The 24,961-nt window shown below is 46.5% G+C and overlaps 1 protein-coding gene across 3 annotated transcripts in view; it reads left to right on the top strand.

The window, feature by feature from the left end:
* The first annotated feature begins 11,067 nt into the window (after nucleotides 1-11,067).
* hpgd (15-hydroxyprostaglandin dehydrogenase) overlaps nucleotides 11,068-24,961 on the top strand; it is a 78,254-nt gene continuing 64,360 nt past the window's right edge. The window contains exons 1-5 of one of the 3 annotated variants that reach the window (XM_085977743.1): nucleotides 11,068-11,100; nucleotides 13,049-13,219; nucleotides 15,933-16,056; nucleotides 17,686-17,792; nucleotides 20,457-20,553. In XM_085977743.1, coding sequence (XP_085833869.1) covers nucleotides 13,127-13,219; nucleotides 15,933-16,056; nucleotides 17,686-17,792; nucleotides 20,457-20,553 — 421 coding nt within the window. In that variant the 5' untranslated portion in view covers nucleotides 11,068-11,100; nucleotides 13,049-13,126. Of the gene's footprint in view, nucleotides 11,101-11,233; nucleotides 11,339-12,796; nucleotides 13,220-15,932; nucleotides 16,057-17,685; nucleotides 17,793-20,456; nucleotides 20,554-24,961 lie in introns of those variants that run through there. The other 2 variants (XM_085977737.1, XM_085977735.1) reach the window with 2 other exon arrangements.

Here is a 24,961-nt window from a genome sequence, read left to right as displayed (position 1 = left end):
TATGAGAAGAGATTGAGTAAACTAGGCCTGTGTTCTCTTGAATTCAGAAGAATGAGAGGGAATCTCACTGAAGCCCTCAGGGTAGGGCAGCACAGGGGGTGACCAGGGAGCAACAAAGGCAGGCAGGTAGTGCAGGGAACCCCTGCGGACATCCCCCTTTCAAACAGGTATACCAAGTTGGATACTGTTGAGGGGGATGACTCACCAGGGGAAGGCAGCAGCAGCCAGCTTCCTGGCACCAGGGACGCTTCTGCTGCTCAGGGAGGGAGGAAAAAGAGTGGGAGAGCAATAGTGGTAGGGGATTCTATCGTAAGGGGAACAGATAGGCGTTTCTGTGGTCGCAAACGTGACTCCAGGATGGTTTGTTGCCTCCCTGGGGCCAGGGTCAGGGATGTCACTGAGCGGCTACAGGGCATTCTTAAGGGGGAGAGTGAGCAGGCAGAGGTCGTGGTCCACATTGGGACCAACGACATAGGTAGGAAGGGGGATGAGGTCCTGCATCAAGAATTTAGGGAGCTAGGTAACAGATTAAAGAGCAGGACCTCAAAGGTTGTAATCTCTGGATTACTCCCAGTGCCATGTGCTAGTGAGTATAGGAATGGGAGGATAGAGCAGATGAATGCATGGCTAAAGAGTTGGTGTAGGGGGGAGGGCTTTACTTTCCTGGATCACTGGGCCTGCTTCTGGGAAAGGTGGGACTTGTACAAGTCGGACGGGTTGCACCTGAACCAGAGCGGGACAAATATCCTTGCGGGGAGGTTTGCTAGCACTGTTGGGGGGGGTTTAAACTAACTTGGCAGGGGGATGGGATACAGAGGGGAGCTGAAATAGGGGGTGATGTGTTGCCAATTATAGAGAAAAAAACAAGTCAGCTTGGTAGACAGGGCAAATATATAAGGGCAAGGCTGGATGGCATCTATTTTAATGCAAGGAGTCTTGCAAGTAAGGTGGATGAACTGAAGGTGTTGATAAACACATGGGAGTATGATATTGTTGCTATCACGGAGACATGGTTGAGGGAGGGGCAAGACTGGCAGCTCAATATTCCGGGGTACAGAATCATCAGGCGAGACAGAGGGGGAGGTATAAGAGGAGGGGGTGTCGCAATATTAATTAAGGAGTCAAGTACTGCAGTAGGAGGGATGATATATTAGCAGGTTCCTCTAATGAGGCCATATGGGTGGAGCTTAAAAACAAAAAGGGGGCAAGCACTTTGCTGGGAGTGTACTATAGGACTCCAAACAGTCAGGGGGAGATAGAGGAACAGATATGTAGGCAAATCTCAGAGGAATGTACAAATAATAGGGTAATAATAATGGGGGATTTCAACTTCCCCAATATTAACTGGGATAGTCAGAGTGTGAAAGGCTCAGAGGGTGTAGAATTCTTAAAGTGCATCCAGGAGAGCTTTTTGAGCCAGCATGTAGAAAGTCCTACAAGAGAGGGGGCGGTACTGGACCTAATTCTAGGGAATGTGGCCGGCCAAGTGGAAAAAGTGCTAGTAGGTGAGCACTTTGGTGACAGTGACCATAATATGGTAAGATTTAAGGTGGTCATGGAAAAGGACAGGGATGGGCAGGAAATAAAGGTTCTAAATTGGGGGAAGGCCGATTTTAATAGGATAAGGCAGGATCTGGCCAAAATGGACTGGGATCAATTACTTGTAGGAAAATCCGCATCAGAGCAATGGGAGGCTTTCAGAAGGGAGATTGGGATCATACAATGGCAACATGTTCCCGTAAAGGTCAAGGGTGGTTCCCAAAACCACAGGGAACCTTGCATGTCAGGGGATATACGAGAATGGATTAGGAAAAAAAGGAGGGCTTTTGGCAGATACAAAAGGCTAAAGACGGAGGAAGCCCTAGAGGAGTACAAAAAGTGCAGGGGGATACTTAAAAAAGAAATTAGGAGATCAAGGAGGGGCCATGAAATAACACTGGCGAACAAAATAAAGGAAAATCCTAAGATGTTTTATAAGTATATTAAGGGTAAGAGGATAACTAGGGAAAAAATAGGGCCCATTAGGGACAAAAGTGGCAATCTGTGTGTGGAGCCGGAAGATGTAGGAGGGGTTCTAAATGAATTTTTTGCATCTGTTTTCACTATGGAGAAGGACGATGTAGACATAGAAATAGGGCGGGGGGACTGTGATATGCTCGAACATACTCACATCGAGAGGGAGGAGGTATTGGCGGTTTTAGCTGGCCTAAAAATGGATAAATCCCCAGGCCCGGATGAAATGTATCCCAGGCTGCTGTGTGAGGCAAAGGAAGAGATTGCGGGGGCTCTAACACATATATTCAGGACCTCTCTGGCCACAGGGGATGTGCCAGAGGACTGGAGAACCGCTAATGTAGTACCATTATTCAAGAAGGGAAGAAGGGAAAAACCGGGGAACTACAGGCCAGTGAGCCTAACATCAGTGGTAGGAAAATTATTGGAAAAAATTCTGAGGGACAAAATTTGTCTCCACTTGGAGAGGCAAGGATTAATCAGGGATAGTCAACATGGCTTTGTCAAGGGAAGATCATGTCTGACTAATTTGATTGAATTTTTTGAGGGGGTGACTAGGTGTGTGGATGAGGGTAACGCAGTGGATGTGGTATATATGGATTTCAGTTAAGCCTTCGATAAAGTCCCGCACAGGAGACTGGTCAAGAAGGTAAGAGCCCATGGAATCCAGGGTGCCTTGGCACATTGGATACAAAACTGGCTTAGTGACAGAAGGCAGAGGGTGATGGTCGAAGGTTGTTTTTGTGACTGGAAGCCTGTGGCCAGTGGGGTACCACAGGGATCGGTGCTGGGTCCCTTGCTGTTTGTGGTCTACATTAATGACTTGGATATGAATGTAAAAGGTATGATCAGTAAGTTTGCGGATGATACAAAAATTGGTAGGGTGGTAAATAGCGAGGAGGGTAGCCTCAGTCTGCAGGACGATATAGATGGGTTGGTCAGATGGGCGGAACAGTGGCAAATGGAATTTAACCCGGAAAAGTGCGAGGTGATGCACTTTGGGGGGACTAACAAGGCAAGGGAATACACAATGAATGGTAAGACCCTAGGCAAGACGGAGGGTCAGAGGGATCTGGGTGTGCAAGTACACAGATCCCTGAAGGCGGCGGAACAGATGGATAAGGTGGTAAAAAAAGGCATATGGGATACTTGCCTTCATTAGCCGAGGCATTGAATATAAGAGCAAGGAGGTTATGATGGAACTGTATAAAACACTGGTTAGGCCACAGCTGGAATACTGTGTGCAGTTCTGGTCGCCACACTACAGGAAGGATGTGATCGCGTTGGAGAGGGTGCAGAGGAGGTTCACCAGGATGTTACCGGGGCTGGAGCGCTTCAGCTATGAAGAGAGACTGGGCAGATTGGGTTTGTTTTCCTTGGAGCAGAGGAGGCTGAGGGGGGACATGATTGAGGTGTACAAAATTATGAGGGGCATAGATAGGATGGATGCTGAGGAGCTTTTTCCCTTAGTAGAGGGGTCAATAACTAGGGGGCATAGATTCAAGGTAAAGGGCGGGAGGTTTAGAGGGGATTTGAGGAAGAACTTTTTCACCCAGAGGGTGGTTGGAGTCTGGAACTCACTGCCTGAAAGGGTTGTGGAGGCAGGAACCCTCACAACATTTAAGAAGCATTTGGATGAGCACTTGAAATGCCATAGCATACAAGGCTACAGACCAAATGCTGGAATATGGGATTAGATCAGACAGGGCTTGATGGCCGGCGCGGACACGATGGGCCGAAGGGCCTCTATCCGTGCTGTATAACTCTATGACTCTATGACTCTAAAATTATTACAGGGCTTGATAGGGTGGAGGCTGGGAGAATGTTTCCCTTGGCTGGGGAGTCTAGAACCAGGGGCCACAGCCTCAGGATAAAAGGTAGGCCATTCAGGACTGCGATGAGAAGAAATTTCTTCACACAGAGGGTGGTGAATCTTTGGAATTCTCTACCCCAGAGGGCTGTGGAGGCTCAGTCATTGGGTATATTCAAAACAGAAGTTGATAGATTTCTGGCTAGTAAGGGCATCAAGGGATATGGCGATAGGGCTGGTGAATGGAGTTGAGGCAGAAGATATTGAATGGCAGAGCAGGCTCGAAGGGCTGAATGGCCTACTCCTGCTCCTATTTCATATGTTCTTATGTTCTTATGTTCTAAAAGACGGTACTGCCGACAGTGCAGCGCTCCCGCAGTACTGCAGTGGAGTGTCAGCCTGGATTATGTTCTCAGGTCTTTGGAGTGGGACTTATACCCACAACCTTCTGACTCAGAGGCGAGAGTGTTAACAACGGAGCCACAGTTGACACAAAAGGTAACAATTAGTAAAAGCACAAGCTCCCTATGTCTGTTCCTGCAAACCATATTTTCTGGGCCATTCTATGAATGCAGTGCAATGCTTTCCAATTCCAATTAAAATAAACCTGTTTGACAGGTTCAAAAAGAGCGGTAAGCCTTTCTCTTACTATTGTTCGGGCCTCGAGAATTATGAATAAGCAGAACAATGACAGATAAGTATGTGATCAATAAAATTGGTCTTTATTCACGCTACAGTTCAAAATTCAAGTGTACATCGTAATCAATATGCTCCCAATTTACCCGTACATAAAAGTACTTCCCAGCAACTGATACACTAACTCCTGACAATTTATATCCCAAGTCAACCGTAGATAAAAATACACTTTAACAATATCTAAGCTCTATGTCCGACTTTCATACATACTCCTTTATCTCTGGGTGATCGGTCCAGAAAAGTCAAAGGTTGCAAACACAGACTGGCCAGCTTTTTTTGTTCCTCTGTTCTTCCTTCTTTCTTCTTTCTGAGTTTCCCGCCTCTGGGCCATTCCTTTATAGGGCCTTTCTGCCGGCCCCACTCGTGTATCACCATCTGCCTTCCTCTGATCGGTCAGTTTCACTCCAAACCTTCCCTGATTGAAGTTCCTTCTGCATGACACGTTCATGTTCCTGTGATGTGTGTGGGGGCGGGACTTCCCCTTCACGCGGCGTCTCCTTCCTGTCCATGCGGTCTCCCAAACAAAGGACCACATGCTGCCCACCAGGCAAAGGACCCCCTGGTGACTTCCGCCATTTTGTGTCTTCACAAACAAAGGACCCCAGGCCGACTTCCGCCATTTTGTGTCTTCACAAACAAAGGACCACGCTGACTTCCCACATTTTGAGTATTCCATAACCATTTCACAATTCGTTCTGAACTTCGATCTCCACACGGTAGCAGCGGTTTTGTTATGGTGTTTAGAATCTTACAGAGCGCATGTGCTAGAAACCACTGCTGGAGATATCGGAGAATGAATGCTTAGCAATTTCATTGGACATTCCTCTGTCCACTATTTTAAGGAAGGGACGGAATCGTCGGCGAACGTATACATGAATGGTCACGGAGCCAGACGACAATATAAGAAAGCGAAGGTACAGTGACTGTTACTTGCTTTGTTCATTCTATTGAGAAGCTAAATAAGAGCTGCGGGTAAAATGGCCGAGGCCTTGCGGAGCCAGGAGCTTACCTCAGCCAGAAGGATTGCTAGCCAAAAGAGGGAAATAAAGCTCACCCCAAAGGCAATGGAAGAGAAGTTACATAGAAGCATAGGTGCAAGGAAGGCTAAATTAGCTCAGATAACTGGAAAAATGAAGATAATTGATCGCCTCATGGAAGATAATGCTAATATTAAGAAAGCTGAAGACATAATGTATTACGATTTCTCCAAGCTGCATGAAGAGTTTAATGTACTCAATGAAGATGTATTAGCACTTCTGTCTGAAGAAAAGGGAAACGCTGATCAGCACAACTGGTTTGATCTTAAATCAACCAGCATTAAGGACTATATCAAGGCCATGGAACAGTGGATTTTAAAGATTCGACAAGATGCTGATACAGCAGAGAAAGATAAACTTGACGATGAAGTCGGACCAGACGATAGCGTTTCAGAGACTTCCGCCAGACCGAGCAAAAATCGAAAAGAAGGTAGCTCTGTTTCTGGACGCAGGTCAGTCGCTTCCACCACAAGCTCGTCACGACGCATGAGAGCGGAGGCTGAACGGGCGGCGCTGATGGCGCGCGCAGCATCTTTAGCGGAGAAGCAAGCTCTTGAATGGGAAGAGGCCCAACTGCAGGTCCAAGAGGCCCAACTGCAGGCCCAACAGGCCCAACTGCAGGCCCAAGTGCAGGCCCAACGGGCCCAGGTGCAGGCAAAGAAAGAACAGCTGGAGATAAAAACAGCTATCGAGGTCTCAGATGCCAGGTTGAGTGCGTACGAAGATTATGAAGGCTCACGGGATGGCGGGAGCCACTGCCAGTCAACGTTGTCACATAGAGTTGGATCCAGGGCACCTTCAGGAGTTACAACAGAGCCCGAAGGCAATCCCCTGGCATTACAGCGTGGAAGAGTGGCCTCTCCACTAACAGGAGCACGTGATGCTACCCCAGACATCAGACGGTCTAGACTAGACCCTGCTGATGACCACCAGAGGCCTGAAGACACAGGGAGAAGCCTATACCGAGTGATGCAACGTCAGAACGAAATTACAGAGATGCTTGTAAAACAACAGAATCTGTTTCGACTCCCTCAAAGAGACATACCAGTGTTCCAAGGCGACCCACTCAAGTATAAGCCCTTCATCAGATCCTTTGAACAAGCCATTGACTCCAAAACAGAGAGCAGCAGTGATAAGTTGTACTACCTGGGACAGTACACCAGTGGTAAACCACAAGACCTGGTCAGAAGCTGTGAACACATGAGACTGGACCGGGGATACATAGAAGCCAGGAAGTTGCTGCAGGAGCACTATGGTAACGAGCTGAAGATAGCACTGCATATATTGAAAAGGCTACCAAGTGGCCACAGATCAGATCGGAGGACGGAGAGGCATTGAACGCATACGTTCTTTTCCTCATAGGATGTCGCAACACCATGGAGGATGTTGAATTCATGGAAGAGATGGACAATCCTACGACTATGAGAATCATCATCTCTAAGCTTCCTTACAGGATGAGAGAACAATGGAGAAGAACAGCCTTTGAGATAATGGAGAGACGGAAAAGTAGAGCCAGGTTCGCAGACTTAGTGAATTTCATAGACAAACAGGCTAAAATTGCTAGGGACCCATTGTTTGGAAACATCCAGGATGTCAGCCCGACTACTGATGGAAGAGTGAAAGCCAAGCCTGTTGAATCAAAGACTCTCAGGAAAGGTGGTTCCAGGGGAAGCAGCTTTGCAACTATCGTCACTCAGGCCGAGGAAGAAAGGCCCCAGAACTCCTCTACCAAAAGGAGCAGCACAGGGACGTCTGCTGATGCCTTTCAGAAGCCATGCCTATTCTGCCAGAAGAATCATACATTGGATTTCTGCAGCGACATCAAAGCACAGCCACATAAGGACAGAATCGAATTCCTGAAGTGCAACGGCCTATGTTTTGGATGTCTCTCTCAGGGGCACCTGAGTAGAAACTGTAAGCAAAGAACAACATGCAGAGAGTGCACTCGGAAACATCCCAGTCTGCTGCATATCCATAAAGAAGAACAAGTCGCTAAGAAGAGTGAAGAAAACAATACCGACGAGACGGTTGTTTCAAGTGCTCTGGTGTCGCTAGAACCAGAGACTTGCGGACTTACTGGGGCCGGTGACAGTGATTGTATTCTTGCCATCGTACCAGTAAGGATCAAGTCTAAGAGGAGTGAGAAGGTTGTGGAGACTTACGCCTTCATGGATCCAGGTAGTTCAGCAACGTTCTGCACAGAATCACTCATGCGACAGCTGAACGTTAGAGGCAGAAGAACAGAAATCCTATTACGCACCATGGGTCATGAGAAGGCAATGCAAAGTTATATCCTGTCAGACCTAGAAGTGTGTGGACTTGAAGAGAAGGACTTCATAGACCTGCCTAATGTTTTCACACAGAGGGAGATTCCTGTTAGAATAGGGAACCTAGCCCTGCAGAAGGATGTGGATAGATGGCCTTACCTAGAAAAGGTGCGTCTCCCATACATTGAAGCAGAAATTGGCCTATTAATTGGAACCAATGCCTACAAAACTATGGAGCCATGGCAGGTGATAAACAGCAAGGATGACGGACCCTATGCCGTCAGGACAGCCCTTGGATGGGTAGTCAATGGACCGGTAAGGGGAGATGATGGCAACAAGTCGAACAAGGAGGAACGACAAAATGTCACAGTTAATCGCATCTCTATCGCAAGCATTGAAGAGCTGTTGATACAGCAGTTCAACGCAGACTTCTCAGAACGCAGCTGTGAGGAAAAGACAGAGATGTCACAAGAAGACCATCAGTTCATGGATTTGATGACAAGGTCTACACAGTTCATTGATGGCCACTATCACATTGGTTTGCCACTGAGAAGACAGACCGCGAAGATGCCGAACAATCGCTGCATAGCAGAGCAACGCGCCATCAGTCTAAAGAGAAAGCTGAACAAGAACCCTGACTTTCACGAAGACTACAAAGACTTCATGAGAAACATCATAGCGAAAGGCTATGCTGTAAAAGTGCCCGAAGAACAGTTGAACAGAGACGATGGAAGGGTCTGGTACATTCCTCATCACGGGGTGTATCACCCAAAGAAGAAAAAGATCCGTGTAGTGTTTGACTGCGCCGCCTCATTCAGAGGAACTTCACTGAATGACCAGCTGCTTCAAGGTCCTGATCTTACTAATACCCTCATTGGCGTCTTGACTAGGTTTAGACAAGAGCTCGTTGCCATGATGGCAGACATAGAATCAATGTTCTACCAAGTCAGAATCCCTGATGAAGATGCTGATCTTCTGCGTTTCCTTTGGTGGCCAGATGGCGACGTTAGTCAAGCGATGGTGGAATGTAGAATGGCCGTACACTTGTTTGGAGCCACATCATCTCCCAGCTGTGCAAGCTACGCTCTCAGAAAAACTGCAGAAGATGGCAAAGGCAAAGCACCATCAGAGGCTGTGGAGACAATCTTCAGAAACTTTTATGTCGATGACTGTCTGAAGTCCGTGTCAACAGAAGACGATGCCATCGCACTGTCAAGAGACCTTAGAACTCTGTGTTCGAATGGAGGATTCCATCTGACTAAGTGGATAAGCAACAGCAGAGCAGTTCTAGCTTCTATCCCAGAAAAGGAAAGAGCCACTGAAGTCAAAGATCTGGACCTGAGCCACGATGTCCTTCCTATCGAGAAAGCTCTTGGTGTACAATGGTGCATCGAGTCAGACACGTTCAACTTCAGGATAATGGTGAACGAAAGACCATCCACAAGACGAGGGATTCTCTCCGTGGTCAGTTCCATCTACGACCCTCTCGGATTCCTGGCACCACTCATTCTGCCGGTGAAGCTGATGCTACGAGAGCTGTGTAGAGACAAGAGAGGATGGGATGAAGATATCCCAGAAGGTCAAGCTCAGAGATGGCACAGATGGCTGACAGATCTGCAACAACTTTCTAGCTTCAACGTCAGTAGATGCATCAAGCCCGCGAGTTTTGGAGTTACAAGGACAGCTCAACTACGTCATTTCTCAGACGCCAGTGAGGACGGCTATGGCACGGCTACTTACCTCTTGCTGACAAATCAACAGGGCCAGAAACATTGTGCCTTCCTCATGGGGAAATCCAGGGTGGCTCCGCTGAAGCAGGTCACCATCCCGAGACTGGAATTGACGGCAGCGGTTGTTGCAGTTAAAGTTGACCAGGTGATGCGTAAAGAGTTACAGCTCCCATTAGAAGAATCTGTCTTCTGGACGGATAGCACGACGGTGCTGAAGTATATAGAGAATGAGAAGATACGCTTCAAGACCTTCGTAGCAAACAGAATCTCATCCATTAGAGAAGCTACACAACCATCTCAATGGAGGTATGTAAACACCTCATTAAACCCAGCAGATCAAGCCTCACGGGGATTGAAGGCTGAAAACTTCACGAGGAGCGAAACTTGGATACAAGGCCCAAGTTATCTGCTGGAAACAGAGAGATCATGGCCAGAAAGACCAGATATGCCAAGTCAGATTGCTGAAGACGACTTCGAAGTCAAGAGATCAGTCACAGTAAATCTCATAAATACGAAAGAGAACCTCGACACAGTGAACAAGCTTGTTAACCATTTCTCAGGATGGCACCAGTTGAGGAAAGCAGTTGCATGGTTTCTAAGGTTGAAAGAGTTGCTGCTACACCTGAGCGGTAAGAGAAAAGAGTACCGAGCCACTATCAGTCAGTCTGAAAGTAACCCTGATAAGCAGAGAATGCTTCTACAGCAGTACATGCATCAGCACAAGACCACATTGGGCAAGAATTCATTGACCGTGGAGGATTTGGCCAAGGCTGAGAAGGAGATAGTTCGCTTCAGTCAAAGACAAAGATACCCAGAAGAAATCGAAGCTCTACAGCGAAATACTCCAATCAAGAAAGGTAGTCATATCTACAAGCTGGACCCTACACTGCAAGATGGAGTACTGAGGGTGGGAGGGAGACTAAACAAATCTGCTATGCCAGAGGAGGCCAAGCATCCTGCTATCCTTTCTAAGGACCTCCGGGTTGCTACTCTCATTCTTCAGCATATACACCAGAGTATTGGACACAGTGGGAGGAATCACGTGCTTGCGAAGCTAAGACAAAGATACTGGATTCCAGGAGCTAATTCCGTAATAAGAAAAATACTCTCTGAATGCATTGTTTGCAGACGGTTACACGACCCTGGAAAGACCGATCACAAAGCTCTGCCTGCTACAAGAAGTAGCGTGAAAGGTTCCTGAATGAAAAAAGTGGACATTTATATTGTAAATATGTTGAACTCATTAGTTTATGACTCTTAAGAATGTTTGAGTAATTGATATGCTTCACGTGCCTAGTCAATTAGGGGCCGGAATGTAAGAGCCATAAAAGCTTAAGAAAATACTTTAAAATAGTGGCTAAATGGCATAATACAGTTAATTTACCTGACCGACTTATTGTATTAAGAAACCCCCTATTTTCTTGCTCCAGTAGTATAGTCCGACACCCCCTTCATTCTTGCCACAATGGAACAGTCCCTAAGCCACACATGGGTGCAGCCATTTTACAGTTTAAACTGCACGTGGTGAAAGAGGCAGAAGCTGTGAGGTTTGGAGCAGTACAGTTTTTGACCGTGTTTGTTTATACGTGTTTGCTTTGTAATTCCGTTTGTTAAGTGTTATAGTAAACAGTTTAAAAGACAAAGCTACGTTTGGGAACGTTTTATTTCGACACGCGTCTACTCGTTGTTAAAGGCCCCACAGCTCAGTGGCCTGCCTGTTTGGAAACTAAGAAGCGCCACTACATCCGTAGTCCATGTGTGAAGGTGCTCCCACAGGGCTGTTAGGTAGGGAGGAATTCTGTTTCTAGTTTGCATTGAGCTTTCATACCTGGGTCAGGCATACTGAACAAGGGGAAGGAATGGCAAGTATGTTGACGCAGTGCGAGAGGCTTGGAAGATGCAGTTGCTGTCAGAATTGTTGAGTGGCAGAAGTGTCTGGGCTTTTAAGTGAGGGGCAGGTTGGTTGGAGACACTTCCCTTGATATGTGTCAGCTGTGGTCGATCTTGTGCCTCCGAATCAGAAGGTTGTGGATTCACAATCCCTCTCCAGGGACTTGTGCATATAATCCAGGCTGACACGCCAATGTAGTACTGAGGGAGTGCTGCACTGTTGGAGCTGCTGCCTTTTGGATTATCCCTCAAGCAACATCTCTAAAACAGATTATCTGGTCATTATCATATTGCTGTTTGTGGGACCTTGCTGTGCGCAAATTGGCTGCAGTGTTTCCCTACAATGACTACACTTCAAAAAGTACTTCATCAGCTGTAAAGTGCTTTGGGACGTCCTGAGGTCGTGTAAGGCGGTATAGATATCTGTTCATGGGATCTGGCTGTCGCTGGCAAGGCCAGCATTTATTGCCCATCCCTAGTTGCCCTTGAGAAGGTGGTGGTGAGCCGCCTTCTTGAACCGCTGCAGTCCCTGTGGTGAAGGTACTCCCACAGTGCTGTTAGGGAGGGAGTTCCAGGATTTTGACCCAGCGACGATGAAGGAACGGTGATATACTTCCAGGTCAGGATGGTGTGTGACTTGGAGGGGAACTTGGAGGTGGTGGTGTTCCCATGAACCTGCTGCCCTTGTCCTTCTAGGTGGTAGAGGTCACGGGTTTGCGAGGTGCTGCCGAAGAAGCCTTGGTGAGTTGCTGCAGTGCATCTTGTAAATGTTACACACTGCAGCCACGGTGCGTCGGTGGTGGAGGGAGTGAATGTTTAAGGTGGTGGATGGGGTGCCAATCAAGCGGGCTGCTTTTTCTTAGATGGTGTCGAGTCTTCTTGAGTGTTGTTGGAGCTGCACTCATCCAGGCAAGTGGAAAGCATTCCATCACACTCCTGATTTGTGCCTTGTAGATGCTGGAAAGGCTTTAGGGAGTCAGGAGGTGAGACACTCGCCGCAGAATACCCAGCCTCTGACCCACTCTTGTTGCCACAGTATTTGTGTGGCTGGTCCAGTTAAGTTTCTGGTCAATGGTGACCCCCCACCCAGGATTTTGATGGTGGGGGATTCGGTGATGGTAATGCCATTGAATGTCAAGGAGCCGTGGTTAGACGCTTTCTTTATTTACAGAGGCTAGGGGTCTGGCAATAGGGCATCTCTAGCATTGATGTTGCAAAGTGGTTGCTTCAATTTGTGCTTCTTAACAGTCTGCTGTTTTCACTTAAGTTGTGGATGAGCTCACTCCGATTACATAATTGTAGCTTGTTAATTTGCTGTAAGGTGGAAAGGCAAACAGACTCGAACACCAAACTCACTAGTGACTCGCATAGAGAGAGATGGGGGAGGTGCACATATCGGGTCCAGGTCCCCTAGAGGAGGCTAGAGGGGTCTGCAATGTGCTAGAAGGGGCGGTAAGTTACAGTCTGGCACTGATCGCTGCTACACTCTGACCACACGTGATGAAAACATTGAGGGAAGCACCAGAGAGTAAACAGTGTGTGTGCGAGAGAGAGAGAGAGAGACAACTTGCTGAAGTTTGCACATTGTCACTGCACCCTTCACAGCGACAGCAAGCCAGCGGCCAGCCCTCCTCCTACATAAAGCCCAGGCGGTGAGTGGATCGCAGCACCCGGGGGACTCAGATGGATCTCATTGGCAAAGTGGCGCTGGTGACTGGAGCGGCGCAGGGGATCGGCAGATCCTTCTCTGAAGCTCTGCTGAAACACGGCGTAAAGGTACGACCGCTCGCTTCAACCTGCAACTGACTGCACGGCGCAGGGTGAACTGCTGAGTCTTATTGCATTGTTAATTTAATTGACTTTTACTCTCTCTTCCCACCACCTCCCTGTCGACTCGCTCTCCTCCCTCCTCTCTTCCCACTCCCTCCCTCGCTGTCCACTCTCTCTCTCTCCTCACCTGTCTTCATTCCTTCTCTCTCTCTTCCCCTCTCCTGTCTTCATGCCTCCTTTCTCTCACCTGTCTTCATTCCTCCTCTCTCTCTTCCCCTCTCCTGTCTTCATTCCTTCTCTCTCCCCCCTGTCTTCATTCCTTCTCTCTCTCCTGTCTTCATTCCTCCTCTCTCCTCCCCTCACCTGTCTTCATTCCTCCTCTCTCTCTTCCCTTCTCCTGTCTTCATTCCTCCTCTCTCTTCCCCTCGCCTGTCTTCATTCCTCCTCTCTCTTCCCCTCGCCTGTCTTCATTCCTCCTCTCTCTTCCCCTCGCCTGTCTTCATTCCTCCTCTCTCTTCCCCTCGCCTGTCTTCATTCCTCCTCTCTCTTCCCCTCACCTGTCTTCATTCCTCCTCTCTCTCTTCCCCTCTCCTGTCTTCATTCCTCCTCTCTCTCTTCCCCTCTCTTGTCTTCATTCCTCCTCTCTCTCTTCCCTTCTCTTGTCTTCATTCCTCCTCTCTCTCTTCCCCTCTCCTGTCTTCATTCCTTCTCTCTCTCTCTCTCCCCCTCGCCTGTCTTCATTCCTCCTCTCTCTCTTCCTCTCTCTTTCCCCTCGCCTGTCTTCATTCCTCCTCTCTCTCTTCCCCTCTCCTGTCTTCATTCCTCCTCTCTCTCTTCCCCTCTCCTGTCTTCATTCCTCTCTCTCTCTTCCCCTCCCCGTCTTCATTCCTTCTCTCTCTCCTGTCTTCATTCCTCCTCTCTTCCCCTCGCCTGTCTTCATTCCTCCTCTCTCTCTTCCCCTCGCCTGTCTTCATTCCTCCTCTCTCTCTTCCCCGCTCCTGTCTTCATTCCTCCTCTCTCTTTTCCCCTCTCTTGTCTTCATTCCTCCTCTCTCTCTTCCCCTCGCCTGTCTTCATTCCTCCTCTCTTCCCCTCACCTGTCATCATTCCTCCCCTCTCTCTTCCCCTCTCCTGTCTTCATTCCTCCTCTCTCTCTTCCCCTCTCTTGTCTTCATTCCTCCTCTCTCTCTTCCCTTCTCTTGTCTTCATTCCTCCTCTCTCTCTTCCCCTCTCCTGTCTTCATTCCTTCTCTCTTCCCCTCGCCTGTCTTCATTCCTCCTCTCTCTCTTCCCCTCTCTTGTCTTCATTCCTCCTCTCTCTTTTCCCCTCGCCTGTCTTCATTCCTCCTCTCTCCCCCTCTCTTGTCTTCATTCCTCCTCTCTCTCTTCCCTTCTCTTGTCTTCATTCCTCCTCTCTCTCTTCCCCTCTCCTGTCTTCATTCCTTCTCTCTCTTTCCTCCTCTCTCTTCCCCTCTCTTGTCTTCATTCCTCCTCTCTCTTTTCCCCTCGCCTGTCTTCATTCCTCCTCTCTCTCTTCCCCTCTCCTGTCTTCATTCCTCCTCTCTCTCTTCCCCTCTCTTGTCTTCATTCCTCCTCTCTCTCTTCCCCTCTCCTGTCTTCATTCCTCCTCTCTCTCTTCCTCTCGCCTGTCTTCATTCCTCCTCTCTCTTCCCCTCGCCTGTCTTCATTCCTCCTCTCTCTTCCCCTCGCCTGTCTTCATTCCTCCTCTCTCCCCCTCACCTGTCTTCATTCCTCCTCTCTTCCCCTCGCCTGTCTTCATTCCTCCTCTCTCTCTTCCCCTCACCTGTCTTCATTCCTTCTCTCTCTCTTCCCCTCACCTGTCTTCATTCCTTCTCTCTCTCTTCCCCTCTCTTGTCTTCATTCCTCCTCTCTCTCTTCCCCTCCCCTGTCTTCATTCCTTCTCTCTCTCTTCCCCTCCCCTGTCTTCATTCCTTCTCTCTCTCTTCCCCTCTCTTGTCTTCATTCCTCCTCTCTCTCTTCCCCTCTCTTGTCTTCATTCCTCCTCTCTTCCCCTCTCTTGTCTTCATTCCTTCTCCCTCTCTTCCCCTCGCCTGTCTTCATTCCTCCTCTCTCTCTTCCCCTCTCTTGTCTTCATTCCTCCTCTCTCTCTTCCCCTCTCTTGTCTTCATTCCTCCTCTCTTCCCCTCTCTTGTCTTCATTCCTTCTCCCTCTCTTCCCCTCGCCTGTCTTCATTCCTCCTCTTTCTCTTCCCCTCGCCTGTCTTCATTCCTCCTCTCTTCCCCTCGCCTGTCTTCATTCCTCCTCTCTCTCTTCCCCTCGCCTGTCTTCATTCCTCCTCTCTCTCTTCCCCTCTCCTGTCTTCATTCCTCTCTCTCTCTTCCCCCTCCTGTCTTCATTCCTCTCTCTCTCTCTTTCTTTCTTCCCCCTCCTGTCTTCATTCCTCTCTCTCTCTTCCCCCTCCTGTCTTCATTCCTCTCTCTGTCTCTATTTCTTTCTTCCCCCTCCTGTCTTCATTCCTCTCTCTCTTTCTTTCTTCCCTCTCCTGTCTTCATTCCTCCTCTCTCTCTCTCTCCCCTCTCCTGTCTTCATTCCTCCTCTCTCTCTCTTTCTCCCCCTCCTGTCTTCATTCCTCCTCTCTCTCTCTCTCTCCCCTCTCCTGTCTTCATTCCTCCTCTCTCCCTCTCTCTCTCTCTCCCCCCTTCCTGACTTCACCATTCCACCCCCCCCCCCCCCAACCAGGTGGCTCTTGTGGATTTGAATGGAAGTGCTGGAGAAGCCTGTAAGAAGGCACTGGATGGGGAGTTTGATGCTGCCTGCAGTTTATTCATAAAATGTGACGTGGGTTCAGAGGAACAGTTGAAACGTAAGTGACTCAGAACGAGGGTTTGTCTTTTGTAATAGTAATAAAGAATTTCGATGTAATTTCAAGTAGCCCGAGGCAACAAACATTTTGCAGAAGAAAAGGCATGCTGTATTGTAATATGATCTGCAGCAGTGTGTGTTGGATTTGCAACTGTGTGCAGGTTAATGATTGCAGCAAGACGGACCGTATAATATGTCCTTTGACAAATGTCAAATACACACACACCTAACTTGTATATTTATATCAGCCAGAAATTACGGTGACATGTTATCTGATGAACGCTTGGCATCTTCATATCAGATGACTCCCTCCGTTAGTGTTAACAACCCATTTAAAATTATTTACTAATGCCAATGTGTTAAGCTGTTAGGGCAACCACTGTAGTTTCCAGGAGAGTATCTCATCACTTCAAAAAGTCTCAAGGTGTCCTTGCCAATATTTATACCTCAATCAGGATCACAAAAACAGACTATCGAGTCATTATCACATTGCTGTTTGTGAAAGCTTGCTGTGCGCAAATTGGCTGCCGCGTTTCCTACATTACAACAGTGACTACACTTCAAAAGTAGTTAGTTGGCTGCAAAGCGCTTTGGGACGTCCGGTGGTCGTGAAAGGCGCTATATAAATGCAAGTCTTTTTTTTTATACAATAAATTACTTTAATTTTAAAGAGTGCCGTGACTGTTGTTTATGTAGGCAATTTTTAAAAAATTTAACATAATTAGCAGTAAAAGGTTAGAAGTTTTTTTGCGCAACAGATCACTAGAATGGGGAATGCATCACCGCGAAGAGCTACTGAAGCTAGGCCAGTGACGGCATTCCCCAAGGATATAGATGAAGGCTCGAAATATTAAAAGTGCGCAAGGGAGCAATATATGAGATTAAAATAAACAGCAACAGCTTGCATTTATATAGCACCTTTTTTAATGTAGTAACATGTCCCAAGGCGCTTCATAGGAGCATAAATCGGACAAAAACTGAGACCACGCCAAAGAAGGAGACGTTAGCATAGGTGACCAAAAGCTTGGTAGGTTTTAAACAGTTCTATAAGTGGAGCTAGTACAGGCACATGGTGGGTGTGGGGTGGTGCGGTGTGGGGGGAGAATGGCCTCTTCTTGTGCTGAATTGCCCAATGACTTTTATAATGAGCGGCGAAGTCTGCATTAAGCAGTCATGTGCGAAAAATGTAAACTCTCAAATATGGAAAAAAAAAAAGATTAATTTCTAGCAAACTCCTTGGAGCAGAGAAGGTTGAGGCGATTTGCTAGAGGTGTTTAAAATCATGAAGGGTTTTAGATAGAGTAAATAAACGATAAGCTGTTTCCAATGGCTGAAGGGTCGGTAACCAGAGGGCACAGATTGAAGGTGATTGGCAAAAAAACGAGAGGCGACATGAGGGAAAAAGTGTTTAACACAATGAATGGTTCGGATTTGGAATGCAGTGCCTGATAGGGTGGTGGATACAGATTCAATAGTAGCTTTCAAAAGCGAATTGGATAAATCATTGACGAAAACATTGCAGGGAAAAAGAGCCGGGGGAGTGGGACGAACTGGATTGCCGGTGCCGACTTGATGGGCCAAATGGCCTCCTTCTGTGCTGTACTGTTTTATGATTCTGTCCTGCGTTTAGGGGCTTTCAGGAAGACAGCTGATCACTTTGGAAGTTTGGATATAGTGTGTAACAATGCCGGAGTAAACAATGAGAACGACTGGGAACGAACAATCAACGTTAATTTGGTAAGGAACAACAGCTCTTGAGTACACACTAATCATCATCTCTTGTTTATACAGCTGAAACCCTTCCTTACTTGCAAAGACACACGCGTTAACTCCAAATTACTCGTACTGGCTTATAAACTGCGGAGAATTGCACTTTTAATATGATATATGCATATTCCAGGATTGGTCTTTCTGGGGGGTGGGATGGAACCAGTATAAATGGAGAAATAACAGAAAATGCTGGAAAAACTCAGCAGGCCAGGCAACATCCGTGGAGAGAGAAATAGAGTCAACGTTTCAGGTCAAAACCCTTCGTCAGGACTGAAAAAACCACAGGAAATGAAACAGATTAAAAGGCCAGTTTGGGGGCTGGGAAATGGGGATGAGAGAACAAAAGAGAAGTGAAGAGACATTAAGAGGTATTCAAAACCAGACGAGATGGTGATAGGACTAGTGGAGCCAAAAGACGGCTCTAGATTAGGTGTGAAATGCGCTGGCAGAATGAGAGACAGCTGCCATGTGGGAGAGAAAAAAAGGGGAAGGGCCAAAACAAAGGTGTGGATAAAAAATATATATAAAAATGTAATGGGGGCCGAGGTTATGATCTGAAATTGTTGAACTCGATATTGAGTCCGGAAGGCAGTAAAGTGTAAATGGAGACTCGTTTTACTGTTTTATAATCTGGAGAAAATTTCAGTCATGTTATAAATTAATTCAAGGTGCTGTTGAATTTCAAAACAATCTTTTTGTTGGCACAGGCTCACTAAATTAATGTTTGCTACACTCTGTGCTATGTTAAAGATAATTAGAGTGCTTTCTCAATAGGTTTATTTAGGAATAAAGTTTGAAATTAGAATCAGCCAATTATTCTCAGTTGGAAATCGATGCTTAATTGATTTTTTTTTTCTTGCTGCCACATTTGCTTTAGGCTGTGGTTATATTTCATTACACATCTGTGTCCAGAGTTAATGCTGATAGGATTCCTGTTGTATAGCTGGTAGGGCCACTGTTTTATTGCTTGGCTGTGACCCTCTGTTATATTGCCTTGTGTACTGAATTCTGGTCACTGAGTCAGGGCTGTGCCCACTTGCTCACAGAGAAAGAGCTGCAACCCCGGACGGTTAACTTTTTGATGTTTTGAGAATGCAGGCTCTGCTTTGTCAAAACATTAAGAAGACTCTGTATGAATTTCTAAAGCCCCCAACCAAGGAGGTCTAACCAGTTTGAAGCCTGGTTTGACTGGAGTTGTGCACCGCGCAGTGTTCAGTCCAAGCCGTGTGGGGGAAGGGTCTCCCTGAATGAGAAGGGTGGAGCGCCTCACACTTGCTGCGTTCTGTTGTCAAATAGGAGCCTGACTCAACAGTAATGGCTCGGCACCTCCATAGAAATGGTAGTATGACTGCAAGATTATGGTCACGGACACTGTAGAAATGATCCAAAGGCACAGGCCTTCTTAACTAAACAGGAAAACATCACCGAGAGCGTGATTAAACTAATTAGGGAAGCAAAGTAAGCTGAATAGTTTGGGCCGAAATCCCAGTTAAGATCTAAAATAACGATTTCAAAGCAATACCAACCTACGATTAAGTACAAGTGCGATCTCGCACTGCATATCGGAAAATCAGATGCGCATTGCATACAATTTTTCAACAACAACTTGTATTTATATGGCGCCTTTGACGTAAGAAAACGTCCCAAGGTGCTTCACAGGAGCGTTAAAAGACACAAAATTTGCCACCGAGCCACATAAGGAGAAATTAGGGCAGGTGACCAAAAGCTTGGACAAAGAGGTAGGTTTTAAGGAGCTTCTTAAAGGAGGAAAGAGAGGTAGCGAGGCAGAGAGGTTCAGGCAGGGAATTCCAGAGCTTAGGGACCCAGGCAACAGAAGGCACGGCCACCAATGGTTGAGCAATTATAATCAGGGAAGCTCAAGAGGGCAGAATTAGAGGAGCACAGATATCTCGGGGAGCCGGGAGGTGGGGGGTGGCGGTTGGGGCTGAAGGAGATTAGAGAGATAGGGAGGGGCGAGGCCATGGAGGGATTTGGAAACATTTCAGCCCATCGTGGCTATGCTGGCTCTTTGAAAGAGCTGTCCAATTGGTCCCACTCCCCTGCCCTTTCCCCGTAGCCCTGCAAATTTTTCCTTTTCAAGTATTGTATATATCCAATTCCCTTTTGAAAATTAATATTGAATCCGCTTCCTCTACCCTTTCAGGCAGTGTGTTCCAGATCATCACGACTCGCTGAGTTTTAAAAAAAATTCTCCCCACTGGATTTTTTGCGAATTGTCTTAAATCTGTGTCCTCTGATAACCGACCCACCCACCAGTGGAAACAGTTTCTCTTTATTGTCAAAACCACTCATAATTTCGAACACCTCTTAAATCTCCCCGAACCTTCTCTGCTCTGAGAAACTTCTCTATTCTTTCCCCATAGCGGAAGTATCTCATCCCTGCTCGGGAAATATCCTGCACATCATACGCACAAGTTTCCAATATATGCTCCAGCAGGCAATATGTGTTCACTGCTAGGGAACAAAGTATATAATTTTTTTATATGTATGATTAGTTGATGTGTGAATCAATCCCATCACTTATTACCTAACCCAGATTTAAACTTTATTGACAGGAAACTGAGTTTTTTTAAACGGATTTAAAAATAAATTGTATTTTCTAAATGCCAGACCTCGGTGATAAGAGGAACGTACATAGCTCTGGAATACATGAGCAAAGAGACTGGTGGAAAAGGAGGAGTTATTGTGAACGTGGCATCTTTAGCAGGTAAGAAAAGATCTCTTTTTTTAAAAAACAAAACAAATATATTTCTCGATAGCGGTATTTCTATCAGGAATACAATTCTGCTAAAAATGTTGCAGATAGGTTCGCAAAAGAAGGATTTACTTTGTCATCGAGTGAAAGATTGTTCACCTGCGGGGAAAGAATTGCTCCGGTTACGAGCGTAATGACGTTCGGATAAAAACCCCAATTTCTGGACTCCCATCCCGCAATTTTCACCACATTCATTTTCATGGCTGATTGCAGGACGATTGGGGGAAAGAGCAGGGGAGTGGGACTGATTGGGTAACTCATTCTTTCATAGTTGGCATGGGCACGACAGGCCGAATGGCCTCCATCTGTGCTCTCTGATTCGATATGATTGATTGATTGGTTCTATGACTGCATGGGCTGAGAGCGTGCAAATTTCATGATCCACTGGTGGAGCACAGCACAAGCAGGACTCTTGATCCCTCTTGGGGCGCTCCTATTGAATATCACGGCGCTAAGTGCAGCAGCGCCACACGCGCCGGCACATAGCGCCGCAGTACTGCGGGCCTCCCTCCCTTGATTAAAGGGGAGGGGCCCAGCACCGGGACCCTGCTGGACCACCGGGGAGCGGGGCGCCGAGCTGACCGATCGCGGCCGACACCCCGCAGGAGATGGGTGGGGTGGGGCAGGTGCTGGCAGGCAGCTAAAAAAAAAATGGCCACCAGGCACCTGCCCTTTAATTTGCGCCGCCCCGGCTGCAAAAACGCGCCACCCTGACCCTGTCAGACATCGCGTCCAGTGGTAGGTCAGGGGGCGCGAGTCAAGTTTGCGGTTGGGGCGCTGCGCACAGCGATGACATCACACCATGTCTTTTTTCTGAAGAAAGGATCTGTTCAAAACATCTGGTTTTTTTCTCCGTGGCTGTAGAACGATCTGTTGCGTATTTCCAGCAGTTTCAGATTTTAATATATTTTCAGTCTTTCTCTTCACTTTGCATTAGTAATGTTTATGATCGTGCTACACAAAGGAACCAGACGAGTCCCTACTCCCCATTTTATATAGGTCTAACTATATTTGGAAAGGGACCTTTGGATAGATGTCGTCTTATACTCCAATACTGCTGCTGCTGCTTTATCAAGAAACTTTTTTTTTATTCTTCTGAGAATTTTCTTAATTTTTTTTCCAGTCATGTGATCACATTTGTACTTTGAGCAGAGTGATTTCCTCAATCAGTGAATTTCTGGCTGCAGTTGGTGAACATTGCAAAGGGAAGCACGAAGGATTTCTTTTGCAGTTTATTTTCCATCCTTGAAATAACAAAGGGAAGGAAGCATTGTGTAAAAGTAACACTGGCAGAAATTCCCTGTACACTTGTCTTTGCGCTCTGAGCCTCTTCATTGGCCATTTGTGGATATTCTCTCCGATAAGCTAATATTCACAAGGCAGCTACTCTTAAAGCGGTGGTTTCCGAACTTATGCGCGTTGAGGAACTTGTTGCAAATGTCGATGCACTTTCGGGGGAACCCACTGTCCTAATTGCTCGAAGGAAAAAATAATATTGCAGGTGATTTTTTTTATATTTAATGCTAGCAGGCCTCTCACTTCAGTACACTTGGTGAGTTGGAGAATATGCTACTTTTATAACAGGCACATTATGGGAAAGCGTAGCACTTTCAGGCGCCCTGTGGAGGACTTGTATTATAAGTCGACCTCCTGTCCTGTTTTGTACTCGAGCGATTTAGCAATATAGCTCGAGCATTCTGTTAGCTTTATTGGCCCGTATTATCGATGCCCAGGGGTGTGTACGGGCTGTGTACACACCCGTAGGAACATCGGAAATGCCGGTTTCAGGCATGCGCTGAAAAAACGGTATTTCCGTTCGTCAAGAATGCTCTTGACTGATCGGACACCTGCCCTGGTGAAGGGCCTCTGCAGGGGGAGAGTTCCGTTTCTGCAGAACCTCCGCCTGCAGAAAACCCTTAGAAATCTTACGCCTGGTAAAAGCATAAGGTCTGCTTTTACCAGCATAAGAGTTGAAAAAAGTTTATAAAAATAATATTTTTTCACTCATTTATAATTTTAAAATACTTTTAAAAAAGGTTGTTTTATTTTTAGCCCCATAAAAAAACTTAAATTTAATTTTTTGAGGAAAAGAATTATTGTTTAAAATATTTAACGTCATTTTAACTCATTTTAAAAACATGATGTTTTTTTTAAAATTTATTTAATGTTTGTGTCTTTTTGGGGTGATCTCCATTCATATATTTGACAGGTCTATTTGTCAAAAGTATGAAGGGAGATTCCCTTCTCCTATTGGCTGGCCTGGCCCACATGATCTCAGGGACGCTTGCAAACCACATGCGCCCCTGGGATATGTGGGCCCTGCGCATTTCGACTGTGGAGAGGCCCAGGAGTGGAAATGTCCAGACCTCGGGATCCCTCAGGTAAGAGCGTAGATTTTTTTCCAATAGGAGGCCTCCGCACGCAGGAAGCCCCCGATCGGAAATTACGGGCCATTAATTCTTGCTCTGCAGTGACGAGACATGGTAAATGTTGAGTCTCCTTCAGTCTCTTCCCTGGCTTGGTCAACACCATTCATAATGGATATTCCCCCATTGTTTCAATTGTGTGCTATTTCTCTATGCCAATCCCAGCTTTATGTAAGTTTATCCACACCTTGAATGCTTTACATAGGAACAGGAGTAGGCCATTCAACCCCTCGAGCCTGTTCTGCCATTGCGTAGCATGCAGCGTGACATAAGAAAACTACTAATTACTTGTTTGAGTATAAAACAAGGCTTTAATCAACTGTTTCACAACCATGAGTTCTAGTTACATCACTAGTTCCTGGTTACAAAAACATCCTGAGCAAGCTGGGCCCACGCCCGAGTATTTATACTCCTTGGACAGCGCCACCAGCTGGCCGCCCAGTGTTATCTCATGAGTCATTTCAACATGAATGGGAAGATTCATGACACAGCGTTATCGTGCAAAACTTGGATAAGTGTAAATCTGGTTGAACAAAGATGAATTCCTCCTCAGTCTTCCATGCAGTTTGTATTTGCTTATTTTTGAGTTGTATACGAGCAGTAACTTTAGTATTGATGTATCTCTTGCACTCTTCCCATCTTCAGTACCATGTTGTACAGTTGTAAGTCGGGTTTCTTTGGAGTTGACTTTGCTCCAAAATGGCACAGTTGTGATGGGAGTTTTCAACCCTGTTGATCGTCTCTGGTGATCTTTGTAAATCAGCAACTGTGTTAAGGGCCCCAAACACCCCTTCCAGGTGAATCAGCGATTTACTTGTACTTCTTGCAATCTAGTATACTGTATTCGCTGCTCACGATGTGATCTCCTCTACATCGGGGAGACCAAACGCAGATTGGGTGACCGCTTTGCAGAACACCTCCATTCAATCCGTAAGGGGAACCCCGAGCTTCCGGTCGCCTGTCATTTTAATTCACCGCCCCATTCCCACTCAGACCTCACTGTACTCGGGCTCTTGCATTGTTCCACGGAAACCCAGCGTAAGCTCGAGGAACAGCACCTCGTCTTCCGATTAGGCACTTTACAGCCTTCCGGACTCAATATCGAGTTCAGCAATTTCAGATAATAACTTCGGCCCCTATTACATTTTTATATATATTTTATCCACACCTTTGTTTTGGCCCTTCCCCCTTTTTTTCTCTCCCACATGGCAGCTGTCTCTCATTCTGCCAGCGCATTTCACACCTAATCTAGAGCCGTCTTTTGTCTCCACTAGTCCTATCACCATCTCGTCTTGTTTTGAATACCTCTTAATGTCTCTTCACTTCTCTTTTGTTCTTTCATCCCCATTTCCCAGCCCTGAAACCAGCCTTTTAATCTGTTTCATTTCCTGTGCTTTTTCAGTCCTGATGAAGGGTTTCGACCTGAAACGTTGACTCTATTTCTCTCTCCACGGATGTTGCCTGGCCTGCTGAGTTTTTCCAGCATTTTCTGCTTGAGAGTAAGCTTGCAGGGAACATAAAAACTGACTGTAAAAGCTTTTTATGAGAAGAGAAAAAGATTGGTGAAGTCAAGCGTAGGTCCCTTGCAGACAGAATCAGGGGAATTTATATTGGGGAACAAAGAAATGGCAGACCAATTGTAGTGTTCGTGTGTTGATAAAGATACTGAAGACAGGAGTTGGTTCATAGGTGTTTGCTAAGCAAAGTCTGGGGGGGGTTCTAATGGATATAAACAATATACATGCTTATATAGCCCGAGTGGGCATTACCGGTATTACAGCACACCTGGGGCTCTTAAAGGCACATACACTACAATTCCTCCCCTTTTAGTTAACCAGTACATCATATTTTAAGTAATTATTAATTACATGTTATAAGAAAAATAATATACACATTGCTGTAGTTAATTAATTATAAGTCAGTCTCTCAGGAGG

The sequence above is a fragment of the Somniosus microcephalus genome, chromosome 1, assembly GCF_052327205.1.
Source record: "Somniosus microcephalus isolate GS21.2 chromosome 1, FLI_Smic_1.0, whole genome shotgun sequence".
Taxonomy (NCBI): domain Eukaryota; kingdom Metazoa; phylum Chordata; class Chondrichthyes; order Squaliformes; family Somniosidae; genus Somniosus; species Somniosus microcephalus.
This window is presented reverse-complemented; position numbering and strand designations above follow the sequence as displayed.